Source organism: Apostichopus japonicus, chromosome 7 (genome assembly GCF_037975245.1).
Source record: "Apostichopus japonicus isolate 1M-3 chromosome 7, ASM3797524v1, whole genome shotgun sequence".
Classification (NCBI taxonomy): domain Eukaryota; kingdom Metazoa; phylum Echinodermata; class Holothuroidea; order Aspidochirotida; family Stichopodidae; genus Apostichopus; species Apostichopus japonicus.
In genome coordinates this window covers 2,002,799-2,017,787 of record NC_092567.1, presented here as the reverse complement: position 1 = coordinate 2,017,787, position 14,989 = coordinate 2,002,799, and the positions used below count along the sequence as shown (strand labels likewise).

The window sequence follows — 14,989 nt, the reverse complement described above, 5'->3', positions numbered from 1 at the left end:
ACATTTTTCACTAGCATCAAGAAGGAGGGGGTTCGGGGCTGTTCCCTTAAACTGAATGCACCCTCTCCGGCAAATGAAGTTTGTGCATTGAAAACTTGTTATTGCAAGATACTGCATGTAAACACCCACACTTATTTAAAAAAAATTCTCAAACGGGAAGGGACACTCCCCCTTACACCTCTGACCTATTGGACGCTCATCACATAGGCCTACCTAAGCTTAAAGACTCATCCCAATAATTGCCCCACATTAAAAGATTACCAAAGCGATACCACTGGGTGTTTTTTGCTTCTAATTCCCACCATAGAAATATGTTCACTATGTGATATGCCTAATTATGAAACGTGTATGCGAATTATCAAGACTAAACACCAAAATATGTAAGGAAATATGTTGGCCCACACACCCTGGCTCATACAAAGCTAAGGACGTAGGAACCGGGGGGCCGGGGGCCCCATCCCCCAGTGAAATATATGGTGAAGTATCATTCCGCCCCCCCCCCCCGCTTCGCAAGTCAGGAAACTCCTTTTTCATTTCCAAATGAGAAAAAAATCTCATTTGGAGCACCAAATTGCATCTAAGGCCAGGTGAAAATGCAAAATTATTTACAAAATGGAGTGGGTGTTGAAGTGTGCTATATTGCACCAAATTGCATCTGAGGCCACCTGGAAATGCAAAAGAAAATCCAAAGGGGAGGGGGACACCCCCTATCCTTGGACCCCTCCCATCAGTCTTCAGCCCCCCCTCCCCCCACTCAAAAGTACCTTCCTACGCGACTGTACAAAGCACATATAATGGATCGGCCCAGAAGAATGTAAGACAAATACACCAATGATGCTTGTTACATCTCTTTGTTATAGAAATTTACGTCGCAATAACTGCTGGAAGTCGGCTGTATATTCAAGCGACTAACGGAAGTTCAATCATTTCCAGATGTTCTATACGATGACCATTTTTCTCCACCGTAGCCACAATATATCTGGACGCTCGCTATGATACCCAATGAAATGTCTGCACACTGAAGTGGCGCAATCACTGTTCACTTATAGTAAGGATGCCCAAAGCAAGCATTTTTCTATGTGAACAAATCCTAAAACGTTGTTAACCATGAAAATGACTCTGTGTTATGATTCTCCAATATGAAACTAATATAATAAACTGTAGGATCTGATTATTACCTAAACTGCATTTACTTTCATGCAAGTACAGTTTTAGAAGACATTTTAATTGGTTTATTGCCATGTCATGACAAATTCTGCGGTTAACCATATAAAAGTCGTAAATTGAAGTAAAACCAAGTACTAAGGACACTCGCGTAGTATGTAATGAAAAATGAAGATGATGGAAGAGCTTCACATTTTTAGCAGTTAATGAATATTTTGCATGTACACATATTTATGGCTGCCTATTCCTTTGAGACACGATTACAGATATGATGTAGGCCTATACTAGGTTGGCATGGGCGATCCGCGGATACGAAGTGACGGATATTGTCAACAGAACCATTGAGCGATTCCAAATGTTTTAAACGGCAACATCACTATATGCTTTTACCATTGGCGTCTTTGCCTCAAATATGCATAGCCTAAATAATGTCATTAAGGACTTTGTATTTACCAAAGATCATTTAACCTTAGCTATATTAGTTCAACGTTGGTCGTTAGATGGATTAGTCAAAGTTTCTGTGTATCGAGCAGACGAGCAGTTCATCTCAATGATACGATTCGCCATTGAAGTGTGCCTTGATTACAACGTTTTATTAATGTTAATTGATTTCACATAAATATGTATACACTATAGACATCTTTTAACATCCAGTGAAGTTGATGCCCCAGATGGTCGTTTTCACAGCGGGATAAGATCAACGTTGAACATTTGCCGTGTGTATATATGCATGAAACAGAAACAATTAAGCAACATAAACTCTTTCTTTGCTTGTGGACCGCACACAGTCGTGTGTTATCGGGTAAATTGTTACCCCAAATATTCCAACCGCTACCCTTCAACCTGAGTTTATAATAGAGTATGAAGTTCCATACCCCGACACCACGAAGCCCCATCCCCCCCCCCTCCCTTGGCGATTTAGTGAGATACAGAAGCCTACCACATCAGATCTTTCCGAATTGTTCGCGGATGCTGGCTAGGATTAAAATTTTGAACATCCACGTAGCATTGTCTCAAATGAATCCAGCTCTCAGCCTGGTGAACACGTACGTGGGAGGAGGAGGGGGTGGGGGCTCCGAAAACAATAGTGAGTTCAAACAAACACAACTTGACCATAAAACAGAAGACCATAACTTTTCTTTGTGAGTGGTAATTCTTATAATTGGTTTGCGGTTGACATGTTTGGTATCTGCAAATCTGCATATACCCACCTGGGGAAGCAAGGGATGTTCTTTTCGCTTAATTGTTAGTGTTGCGAAGATTACATGTGACAATAATTTACCTTCGCCGGACTATTACTTTGGGTGATTACGCGTAAAATGGTTATCACTGGATTTTCACTCCAATATAACTTGTTGGCCTCAATAGTACGCGTATCTAGTAAATATATGGTTTCGATCTGCCTTCTGAAAAATTTCTTTCTTGATATACTTTTGATTACAAAATTATGATACCAGAATTGTGTGTGTGTATGAAGTGGTGGGCACCCGGATAGGGCCGAGACGTGGTGGGAGCATGATATAGAGGGGGAAAAGGGGGGGTCTCGTTCTCATTCGTGTGAGTGGCCCGCCCTTACATCCTAAGGTAACTGAACATGCGATGTCTATGATGGGGGAAGGCCCCTTCCTCGGAAAAAAATGAGATGTGATTAATACCTTACATGCGACTTCGTGGGATCAGAGAATCTGGCAATTAAAATAAGGGCAATGAAATGTTCAGTTTTGTTGTTAAGTCTGCCAAAACAAAACTTGGAGTTGGGGTGGTAGTTGAGACCCCACCTGAACCTATTGGATTGTGGAAGGTGATTTTACCACTTCCCCCACCTTCAAATTGCTGTCATGACTTGGGCACAATCAGCACCTTACCACACTGTTCAATGCAGTGGTCACTTTGCACACAGGCTATTTCTTTCCATTCAGCCAATCGTGCATTTTTTTTAAATAGCATTGAATTGAAATATGTAAGCTCACACGAAAACATGTAAAGAAGCACTATGAAAGCTTTCCTTCCCCTACCAAAAATGTGATATACCACTATAAACACATTTGTGCATTAAAAATCAGTCTGCATTCAAGTGATACAACCCCCCCCCCCAAAAAAAAAAAAAAAAAAAAAAGATAAAGAAGAAGAGGAGATGAGACAACAACTCAATACAGCAGAAAACCCTCTTTATACGTGTGTTGAAAGCAAGGTCATCCTTTATTGTATTACTTTTATTCAACATGTAATATGACACAGGGAGTAAGACTTGATGCCCTTCTATTCCTCATTGACTGTAGAATTCTTTAAGTTTTATAACTCTCTTAAATAAGTGCCTAAGATAATGGTAGATAATGATAAAATCGCTTCTCGGCCACTCTCGGCTAAGATCATGTGTAGTATATGTTCCCTTTAGAGGGGAATGGTGATGCACACCTGGCAATGATCACACAGTCAAAGTCCCGATGCAAGGGGACTGTGCTGATAGCGGATCAGTTTTTTGGTAGTTTGGTTTTCGTGCCTAGGTTCTTTCCTGGGCGATTTATCTTAAACAAAAATAATGGTAGCATTATTTTTAATAAGCACAACATGGAACTTAAGGTATGTTAACTAACATGTTAATTTCAAACACAATTGCACTTCTCCTAAGCAGACATAACTTTCGGTTTGACATATAATTGGTAAAAGGTTCTTGTGGCTCCGCTTCCGTTAAGTTTGATATATAGGTTTAGCTTGATTGCAGTAACAATATATGGTAGTTTTCTATTAAGAAAGGAATGTCAAACCTGTGGCACAACTGATTTCCAAATATTTATGTCCTTACAATTCAGCTGCAATGAATTTGCCCTTCATACACCTTGTTTTACGGTGTTGGAGAAATACAAACTAAAACAATATGAATATACATGTGTGTATATATATATATATATATATGTGTTTATATATATATATATATGTGTTTATATATATATATGTGTGTGTGTGTGTTTATATATATATATATATATGTGTGTTTATATATATATATATATATCTATTATTTTGTCAAATTAAGTGAACACATGATAAATAATTGTTACCTTAACTGACCATCCAGTTCCCCATCCATCTCATTGAAAAATCCCGGATACATATCATTAAAAAAAAAGCCGAATCTTTAAAATTATCATCATAATCTCTGTTATCTTAAATGGATATGCTGATGGTATTACACTAATACTAAAGACAATAAAAGTCCACATATCCATATAGATGGAAATGCCATTTCAATATCATCTTGTTAAAACTAGTTGTGGTTGTTACAACAAGATATATGATTGTTATGACAGTAAGTGGTCAGTGGTCTTTGATGAGTCATGACAGATGTCCTTCAAAATGTTCAATTTGCTTGTTCATGAGTTGTAGCACAGTTGACATTGAAATGATTCTGAATTAAAATGAAATTTCATTTAAGGAATATGTTCTTTTGTCAAAAAAAAAAATTAACATGTTAAAAAAAAAACGTACGTGTTTAACTCCTCATCTGATGATGGAACTTCACCTAACAGGTCAACCAAAGCATCTACTAGGACTCGTTCTGTCATATCTTCTACTAAAACCCCTTCCAACCCCTCCCCTACACCATTACTGCCCCCTCTCCCCCCTCACCTTCCTGTCCTTCTTCTATATCTGAAATATTAATATCCTCTTCCATTCCTCCTACACCATTGACAGCGAAGTCAACAAATAACGGCTCTTCAATAATTTGGGCTTGCCTAATTCTATACACTTCGCTGAGTGGACTGAAAGTGGTGTCCAATGGAGGCAAGTCAATAATGCTACCAAAACTTTTTCGACAGTACTCCAAGCTTGTATAAGTTATGGAGCACTTCTGCTTCAGAAGACAATGCTGACCGGTGCCAATCGCAAATTCCTTCAGCCTGTCATGAACTTGCCTAAGCTCTTCTTGGAAGAATGTAACCATGCGGAGCATTTCTTCCTTCAGCAGGTTCAGTTCATCTTTGCTGTGGTTGACTTTGTGTACAATGTCAACCAACTGATTACGAACATGCCTGGGAACATGACACTGTTGAACTGCATCAACACTCAGGCAGTTCCACAGAGATGATGTCACATCACACACCTGCTGAAATGTGACCTCAGAAGGAAAATGGCTTGATGAGGTCACCAAGTGAACCATGTCAGCATTGAACTTCTCTACCTCCCTTTTCAGTTTTTTCCCAACACTTGAGATCTGTTTGCAGAGCCTTTGTGCAATTGTTTGCCCATCTGTAGAAGCAAATGGAAAGTAAGAAAATGAAGCAACCATTAACAAACAAAACAAATGTACATTGTGTTTTTCATTAGTTGCATTTTTGACAGTTCCTTTCTTTTTTGTGTATTCATTGACAAATTTGGTTTTTCTATGGAACAGTGAGGTTGCCAGAGATACTGATATAAAAAACAAACCAGGAAAAAGGAACCAAAAATTGATGGAATAACGTAATTCATTTATTTTTTGTCAGACATTTATGAAATGTAGGTTTGGCTAAAATGCTGTTTGAACTATGTATTGTATGTGACTCACTATCAAGTTAGTATTGTTTGGATAGAATCTCAATTTCATGCAACCATTTTAAGTGAGTATTCATTACAGTATTCAGGGCCCCAAGTTCAAGTCATGCAGGTCTTTTGTTTAAGATATTTTGCACGTGCAAATCAAACTTGATCCTTATAATAAGGTTTGGTTTGAAGCAAGTCACTGTCAATTTATCTGGTTTTATGCTTCTGAATTTTGTCATACTTATATACTGATATAAGATTTCATCAGATATTAACCAAAGCTTTAATAAGCATTTTACCTGCATAACGTTTCTTCAGTTGTATGAGGAACCACCGATCCACTGACATGGTATGAATTTTGGAAAGAGCACTTTTCCTGCTCCTATCTTCTATTGTTTGAAGGGCTTTCAGGAACTCAAGTGACCCTTCTCCCCATCGTTGGCCCCTTTGCCCTTCAAAAACTTGCAGTTCCACGTCAAGTCTAAAACAAATAGAATTAAAAAGTTTTGTTATGACATATTCATGTACAATGCCATCTTGTGTGTTTGTTTAGAATGTCTGAGTCTCTGAGAATAATTTGGAGATAAAGACCTCCAGGAAAGTACTTTTGAAAACTGTAAGCAATTATAGTGTGCTATAATTTGGGGTAATACAGACTACAATTAAAGTATCACTGGTTTTGTAATGAAATATACTAACACTAACATAAATATAAGAAAATTTGGCTGAAATAAATTGTAGCATTGATGAAACATCCACACACCGTTTAATTCTTCGAAAGAGCAGCTGTGTCTGGAACAACATCCCATTCTGTGATGCACTGTTCCCCATCTCTTTGCTGTGAATACAAAAAAAAGAAGGAGTTTTCAGTGCTGAAACACTTTTCTGATCTTCTTTTATTCATAGATCATCTGTATTGTTGCAAAATTTTCATTTCAGCTGATTAGTGGGTATATGATGCAAAATGTTGTTAATTATTATTATTTGAACCTGTTTGAGCAGTTGCGAACTGGTACATTAAAAACCAAAATATTGAATACTTCAATTGATTATGTCTACAATGATTTACTGTCAAAACAGATGTATGAAGATTGGAGATAAAAAGTGCAATTGTTAGTTACAATTGTGATGTATTGTAAATTTTTCATGTGTGTGGGTGTTGGGGAGGGGGTTTCTTACAGATTAGCATAAAACTTAAATCAGATTTGAGAGTTTTGTTTATCTGAAGCCAAGTGTAGAGTCTCTCTTACCTCATTTCATAGAAAGCCTTCAGCTTCAGAACGTACTGCTCCTCAGTTGAAAGATCTACACCTGAAGCTGTATGTGTAAGGAAATAAAGGGAAGGTTACTAATAGGCTTTAATCATTCATTGGGTGAACGTACTGCTCTCCAGTTGATAGATCTACACCTGAAGCTGTATATGTAAGGAAATAAAGGGAAGGTTACTAATAGGCTTTAATCATTCATCGGGTGAGACACACATACACTTTTACCATATCAATACTTACCTTGTTATTTTTGGTTGTTGGGGGGGGGGGGCATTGTTATGGTCCAATGATGTAGTGTCAATAATGAAATGCACATACAACCATGCATGACTTACCGGAGCTTGGAGGAAGTCTTTCAGATTCTTGTTGCAAAGACCATTGTTGTATCTCTTCGACTGAGATGGCATTTTGCCCTAAGAGGTAAGAGAATGCAAGTATGATAGAAGGATGGTATATGACAGTATAGAAATAGATCTGTGAAACAGTATTGCTTAACTTACATTGATAGTGCTATGGAATTATTGTATTTTGCACTAATAACCCCAAAGAGACTTATAGAGAATGAATTAAAGAAGAAATGTAAAAGACATACCTTTCTGGCAGGATTTTGTGGCATCCTTCAACTCCTGCTCAGACGCCTCTAAAGAAGTGACAGCTCTATTGTAACGGTGTACAAGAAGGTCAGCTAATAGTTATAACAAAGAAAAACATCATTCATTTAACCCATGGCATATATGGGATATTTTTAGGAAGGTGGGTATGGGAGAATGTTTTCAAAGTGAATCTTAGTACTGCCTTGTGGAAGTGATCAAAAGAAAATATCAAAAAAAGTTCCTGGACATAATATGGAAGAGTGAGTTTTAACATAAATATGCATTTGGTGCACGTTTTTAATTTTTTTACACAATTAGCTTGTGTGTGTGGGACTGTATTTGTTTGTGATTATTGGCAAAAAAAGAGGGCTCATTGGGCTCTCTGGGGTGGTTCAACTGAAACCCCACCCCCTGTATACACCTGCCCTTAGCAAATATTATTTAGATATATAGTTGTGATCAGTTTGGTAAGTGTACCATACCTATTTACTTATATGTGTAATTTATCTTTGTTGTGTAAATGATACCAGACCAGCAATGCTATCTAATTGGTACAGAACTGGAAATATTACCAAAACGATATACGTAAGATATGCAGCACTTACGAAGGTTGCGGATGATTCTGCGTCTGTAGTGTATGAGAGCATCAGTCAGAGCATCAACTCTGTTTGAAGGGGTCATTTCCTTAGTAATGGAGGCAAACCTTCTCAGGAAAGACCAGAGCCTTTCTACCTGCTCCCCATCACTAAGGGCAAATCCACTCACTCTTCTTGGACTGTATTTCATCTGTAATAATGTAAGAAGATTATTCTCAGTAGTCAAGATTGCAGTTTCAACATCCCATATGAATGCATGTTAACGATGCTCCACATGTAAGTATTATTTATAATTTCATGAAGTAATTTTACCTGGCAAGATGGTTTGGGACCGTAAACATGGAATGCTGGGACTGCTAATGTCACTCTCGGCAGTATTGGCTCGTCATCTGCAGCAACAGAGTTATCGACAATCTAGATTTTGAAAAAAGAAGAAAAAGAAATGACACTATTGCATGCTTCCCAATTTTCCAGAATTTGTGTAAAGAAATGTACCACCAAGGTGGAAAACATCCAGAAGTACAGTAGTGACACCAAATGTAGGCTTTCTTTAATGCACTTGCCGGTTCAGGTTGGTTTTAATCATTTGTAAAATTGAAATGATGGAAGGTATACCTTGAGATGAGACTCTAGCTTGCAGGCGATATCATAGAGGACAAAGAGTTTGACCTCCTTCTCCACCATGCTCAGGATATGCTTCAAGAGAAACACAGCATTTCCTAGTCTGGAAAATGAAAATAATTAAACTTTGTTGCTTTCTGGTCTGGAAGTAAATATTTCTTAGGGCAATACAATATACTGAGCAGATGTATTGTTGCAGTATGCTTAGTAGATTTTATAATCCATCCTGCTATTTGTTTACCCGTTGTTTGGTGATGTCAAATATATACTGTACTATGAAGTTGGCACTCTTTCAAGAAATTTACTTAATCTAAGAATATATATGGATAGCCAAATATAAAAAGTAGAAAAACCAAAGTACATGAAACCAAGGTCAATTTGATGCTTACTTCTCGCCAGACTTTAAGCTGAAAAATTTCAGAGGGACCTCATGCCTGCAGACAGCTCCAAAAACTCCTGTCTCGTCCACAAGGGCAGTCTTGACCTTAGAGCGGAGAAGGTCCCCTGCCTGAAATGAACTGCATTCCTGCGAAGAAAGGATTTGCATTTAATATTTAGTTTTTAATTCTATACACACAAATGAACTCATCCATCTAGGGGCACATCTGTGGTGAGAAGGTAGACAACCACCTTCTTTGGGTTTTCACCGCACTATCATGGGGAAAAGAGCTAAACATTTTTAAATGACGATGACAGATTTTATGGGCACAGTAGAGATCTGGACCCTCGACAAATTGGGCCCTTTGCCTATATGACACCAACCAGGCCACAGATTCATTACAGAATTTGCCACTCCTATCATAGGAGGTGGTTGCGACCCCTGGATGGATTTGCTTGAATAAATAAAGCATAGTTTCCTCAGGAACATATAAAAACTTCCAATTATCACAATTTAGATGAAGTTATCTCGCTTCCATGAATGAAGAAAAATACTAATTGACCAAATGAGGAATTTAAATATTCGTAAGGTGATGACTTTAATTGATGCAGTTACAGCCCCTCGCAGTGACACATTCCTCCGTACATGAAACCTATTAAATGGCAGGTAAAATTAGTACATACATGAGACTTATTGCCAGTCTTCACTCCATGATTTTCCACAAAGTTGTCAACATCAACTTGGTTAAGGAAAAACTCAGTCCCATGGCGTGGAGGATTGGCACTTGTCCCGGACTTTTTCCATCTTTTCAGCCCAAATATACCATCTAGGCTGAAAATCAATTTACCTTTGACCTGTAAAAATCAAGACAGTAAGTGACCAAATCACTGACTGCACTCATTCATTAATAAAACCTCCTCGTGGAAGGCTTGACATATAAAGGAAGCAAATAAAATCACCTGTTACAGTTTATTGGAGTAAGAGGACATTGACTGCTTGTTTACCCATGTGAATCATACTAACTAAACTGTGCCAACTTCTGTGAAAATTCATTCAGAAAACTGTTATGGTAATATAAATGATATATACCTAGCACACTTTAGCATCTTTCACCAAGCATGCAAAAACAGATTCATCTTACAGATTGCTCACCATTGGACAAGCAGGACATGAACTACGAGGTGTTAAAAACTTGTCCACTTGTTCTTGTATGAACCGGAATTCAGAGAAAGTGTCCATGGCCATGATGGTATACAGGCCTTTCACCTGAAAATTAAAAAAAACATTACCAACATCAACAAATAGGAGGAAATAATGAACGTATCAAAGATTTATGAAATTGGTGAGCAAAATTGGAACACAAACCATTAAACTGGAATGAACTTCTATATAAAATGAAATATAAGAGAGGCATATGAAGAACACAGCATCAGCAAACCTACATTACAGAGAACAGATTGAGGGTAAGAAATCATACTTCAAAACTTAGAATAAAGCAATTAGTAAAGGATGGACTGCTTTGTAACTTCAAACCTTGTTTTTGCAACCCACGAGGAGATAGCCATGAAAGCGCTTGACACAGGTTTCTTACAGGAACGTGGCACTCCACAAACATAAAGTAAAAACCACTTCATCAAATCCCAGGAAAATGCCACAATCGGTCGTACTGGACTAGCTGGCCAAAGGTGGAGTCGAACTAGTGTGACAGCATTGCTCTCACATGAACAAAACAGCACAGGAACTGTATGTTGCCTCCCTGTGAGGGTAGAAAATAACGTATTAAAGTTTTCCCATATAATTGTTTCTAAATTTCTTCCAAATATTTGAACAGAAAACTGTACAAATTTGATATGATCTGATATGGATAAATTGTGTCATCACGACAAACAAAAATAGTATGATTTGCTTTGTAGAGCTCACTCATCTCATTAAAATTAATACACTGTTATGGAGGAGAATTACCTTTGGAATCAACTACTGACACATTCCTAAAATTTCCACTGCTGCACTGATGGCTTTTCCATACATCCTGCTCAATGAAGGTGCTGTGGAAACAACCATCCTGCAATGACACAAACAAAATTACTTAACATTTTATTTCTGAGACTGTTGATTTTAAAGTCATGCCCGAACTTCAGTTGGATGGATGGGTTTGACCAACGAACAACATTCTTGTGGAAGTTCGGAGAAACATTTGCCATGCACAAAAAAATTGCACTTTTCAAAAACATGTTCCACATTGATAGGTGAGACTGTCATCTCAATATCTTCTACAATAAATATATATATGTATATATATATATATATCTAGATATGGTCATTGATCAGTGAATTGTTTGTGGCAGATGTTAAATGCCCGAATAACATAACTCACTCCACCCGATGCATTGACAATACTTCACAATAGTCTACAAGTACATATTTTTAAGAATAAGCATGCGATTAAGATGTGGTTTATACCCAACCACTAGAATATTGCTTTAACAATTCTTAACTTCGTGGTCGTAAAATATAGAAAGAAACCACAACATGAAAATAGTACAAAATGCCATGAAAAATGAAAACAATGGTGTTAACATCACATCAGGCAAGACAAAAAGTTTCTCTAACCTTGCTTATTCTTTAAACAACAATGAAGCATATATATGTTGGAATACACACCTTCCACATTTCAGGCACATGAAGCTTTTGCTGATGAGTCTCAATACAATGTTCTGTGCACAGGTATGTGTTGTGACCACAGTCTAAGCATCTGTAGGTGACAGGATTGCTGCATTCGCGAGAGGTACAGGTTACTCCATTTGGCATCTCATAGTTCCTGAATATTGCATCTAGGATGCTTTCCCTGCCCCTGGCCCATGCACTCTCCGTGGACTTCCTCTTAGCCCTGTACCTTCCAGTCTGGCTGTATCTGGGACGAGGCAGGTCGTCTTGGTGGGATGAGGTAGCTGGTTCAGAGCTAACAGCTTTCAAATGCCCTGTCCCAAAGACATTATGGAAAGGCTTGGGTCTGCGTCTCCTCCTTCTTGGGGTGCTTACAACTCGACGTCCAACCAGTTCAACCTTTGTTAAACGTCTCGATTTTTTCTATTAAGGAATATGTAAACTGATATGAAACAAGTGAATTTGAAATGCTATAAAACTTTATGGAACTAACCTTGTAATGAATATATAAGTAAAATTCCTATTATGCACCCCTTGATCCTATAGCCTATACAGCAAGAGCCATGAACTGACCAGGCCTTTTTCTTTAACTTGAATACAAAATTCACTGTAGTTTCAATGATGTACAGTACATGAGTATTTTTTGTATGATTTTGACGATATGTGTACAATATACTTGATCTTAGTAATATTGCAAGAAGCACTTACAATGTGCAGGATGTGACAAACATCATTTTTAAAATGAAAGAGCTCTGCTGGTTCAGACAATACTGGGTAATTAGTTGTCAATGCCTACAAGGGAAAAGAACCTAAATAAATGTTTATTGAATGGTTTGTGGTGTAAAAACAAATGGTGTAAATTTAAAAGAACATGGGAACTTGGTTGTGAAAATATCCTCTGTCACCAATTTCAAAATGTATATATGGGATTCAGGGGATCCAGGATGCCTTCTACTGACACTGACAGCTATAACTGAAAAGAAAGCAGGGTTGTAACAGGCTTATTTTGTTACAGTATACAGCAGGTCTTGATTTTAATTCGCAAGCACTTGATCACTTAATTGTTTTAAACCTAGCCGACCTATCATGTAACGACGTTGGTGTACCCTTTGCTAAGTTTGGCCTGGGCTAGGTCTAGATTGAGTTTGTACGGCGTGCCTAAATTTGACTAGGCTTACGCCTGTTAGGCCTAAAATTGAAACCCATTTATTTACTAGCTTAGAGTTAGGCAATGCTAGAAAAGAATCAAATCAGATCTGTTCATCTTACTAGTGTTCCTTCCATGGAGAGTTCAATTTTCGCAAGTTGATCACGTAGATGAATTTTCTGTGATTCGTTAACAATCTTTCTTGGAGCATATATTCGTGGTATTAAACTGTACCGGATTGTTACGAATACGATGAAGCAGCCGGCGGATTTAACGTACCGCCTGCTTTCCCGCGATTAGATCATATTCTACGTCACACTTCTACGTCATTCACTACTGTTCGTTCGAACCTAACGAACGCTTTGATGCATGGCTTTTGCGTACCGTTTGTCGTGTTAACTACCGTTACCGACTTGTCCCAACTGGGTGAGGCAAGGCCAAACTTAGGCTATATGCTAGACTAGTAATAAAGTTAGTCTATGTTAGAAATCTCAATCATCACCTGCGAAAAGCTAGAATTACTACTTTTAGCAAAAAGACATGCTTAGCAAATTTAAGTTATAAATAATAAAGATCTTAGCCTTGTTGTTTAAGGATTATCAGAAAAGTTCAAGTTAAAGCATATCTTAACTATAAAGGAATTGAATAGAACACAATCGAGAAATATATGCTTACTTTGTACTATGGAAACGACATGTACTCACCTACATAGTGCATTGTATGTAAATACTAACATCATCAAGCAAACATACAAGACGTTCCAGACCTAATGGAGGGAGGGGGTGTTAGTTAACATTTAAAACGCACACATTGTTTTTTGAGACATGTGAGAGCAAAACACAGTTTGATAATGAAATGTACTGAGATACCAAACAAATATGTAGCGTGGTTAAGATTTCAATTCTGATCAGTACTTTACATACGGAGAAGGGCAACATCCTTACTTAGTTAAATAGTGTAAGGGAAGTATTTGAGTGACATCAGCTCTACAGAAACATGCTTGCGAGGGAAAACAGTGGAAACGTTGTATCTTCTTTCAAAGAGACCATATTAAACAACATAAGAAAATATTGAAATGTAATTATTAAAACTGTTCTGTCTAATACTCTCTGACTCCCTCCCCCCATGGCACCCTCCCCATAGTGCACTATGCAGATTTGTATATACATACAGTATGTGGATGACTTTTACTGCAAAGAGACTGCATAACACATTCATTCATGGCATAGCCTACTGAATTATTTGGTATGGTAAACATCTGCTTCAAACTACGGTATGTACAGTATGTAACCGACACACCCACATCCTCTACTAACCCTTTATCAGCATATAAATTGAATGTGAAACAGTTCATAGAGGTACAGTGTATACTGTACATGTGTACATGGTCAGTATAGTGTTATTTTACAGGAGGCACTAAATAAATATACACTGTCCACAATCTGACACCCTTCCTGGCCATAGTGCACTATGCAGATTTGTATACATACAGTATGTGATTGACCTTTAATGCAAAGAGACTGCATAACACATGCATTCAAGGTATACTGAATTATTTGGTATGGTAAACATCTGCTTCAAATTGTATGTATGCATGTAACCGCCACACCCCTCCCCACCCACATCCTCTACCCACCCCTATATCAGAATAGAAAATGAATGTGAACCAGTCCATACATGAACAGTGTGTACTGTACATGTGTACATGATCAGTACAGTGTTATTTTACAGGAGGCACTAAATAAATACACACTGTCCTCAATCTGACACCCTTCCTGGCCATAGTTCACTATGCAGATTTGTATACATACAGTATGTGACTGAATTTTACTTGAAAGAGACTGCATAACACATACATTCAGGACATACTAAATTATTTGGGATGGTAATGTTCTGCTTCAAATTGTCCTCATGTATGTAGCCCCCCCCCTCCTCCCCACACATTGGTTTGGGTTCCCATTCCCCACCACTTCCCCGGGTGAATAGTCCCTGTCTCTCCTTGTGCTGTTTTATCATTTTGATGATACCATGCTCCG

General features: G+C 37.9%; 3 protein-coding genes across 5 annotated transcripts in view; 1 reads left to right on the top strand and 2 right to left on the bottom strand.

The window, feature by feature from the left end:
- LOC139969980 (uncharacterized) overlaps nt 1-14,989 on the top strand; it is a 121,977-nt gene that overhangs the window by 30,045 nt on the left and 76,943 nt on the right. The gene's annotated exons all lie outside the window — the stretch shown is intronic.
- Nucleotides 1-14,989, bottom strand: part of LOC139969993 (uncharacterized) — a 345,154-nt gene that overhangs the window by 285,264 nt on the left and 44,901 nt on the right. The gene's annotated exons all lie outside the window — the stretch shown is intronic.
- Nucleotides 4,185-13,382, bottom strand: LOC139970288 (uncharacterized). 2 transcript variants are annotated; one of them, XM_071975967.1, is made up of 16 exons: nt 13,076-13,382; nt 11,804-12,229; nt 11,105-11,204; nt 10,680-10,898; nt 10,295-10,411; nt 9,826-9,996; nt 9,153-9,289; nt 8,758-8,866; nt 8,455-8,556; nt 8,152-8,332; nt 7,546-7,638; nt 7,289-7,366; nt 6,936-7,002; nt 6,449-6,523; nt 5,985-6,166; nt 4,185-5,412 (listed from the first exon to the last, which is right to left on the bottom strand). In XM_071975967.1, exons 4-16 carry the CDS (start codon nt 10,755-10,757, stop codon nt 4,760-4,762), a joined length of 2,043 nt encoding a protein of 680 aa, XP_071832068.1. In that variant the 5' UTR covers nt 10,758-10,898; nt 11,105-11,204; nt 11,804-12,229; nt 13,076-13,382; the 3' UTR covers nt 4,185-4,759. The 2 variants fall into 2 exon arrangements, with proteins under 2 accessions (XP_071832068.1, XP_071832069.1); XM_071975968.1 differs by lacking the exons at nt 10,680-10,898; nt 11,105-11,204; nt 11,804-12,229; nt 13,076-13,382 and having other exon boundaries at nt 10,295-10,624.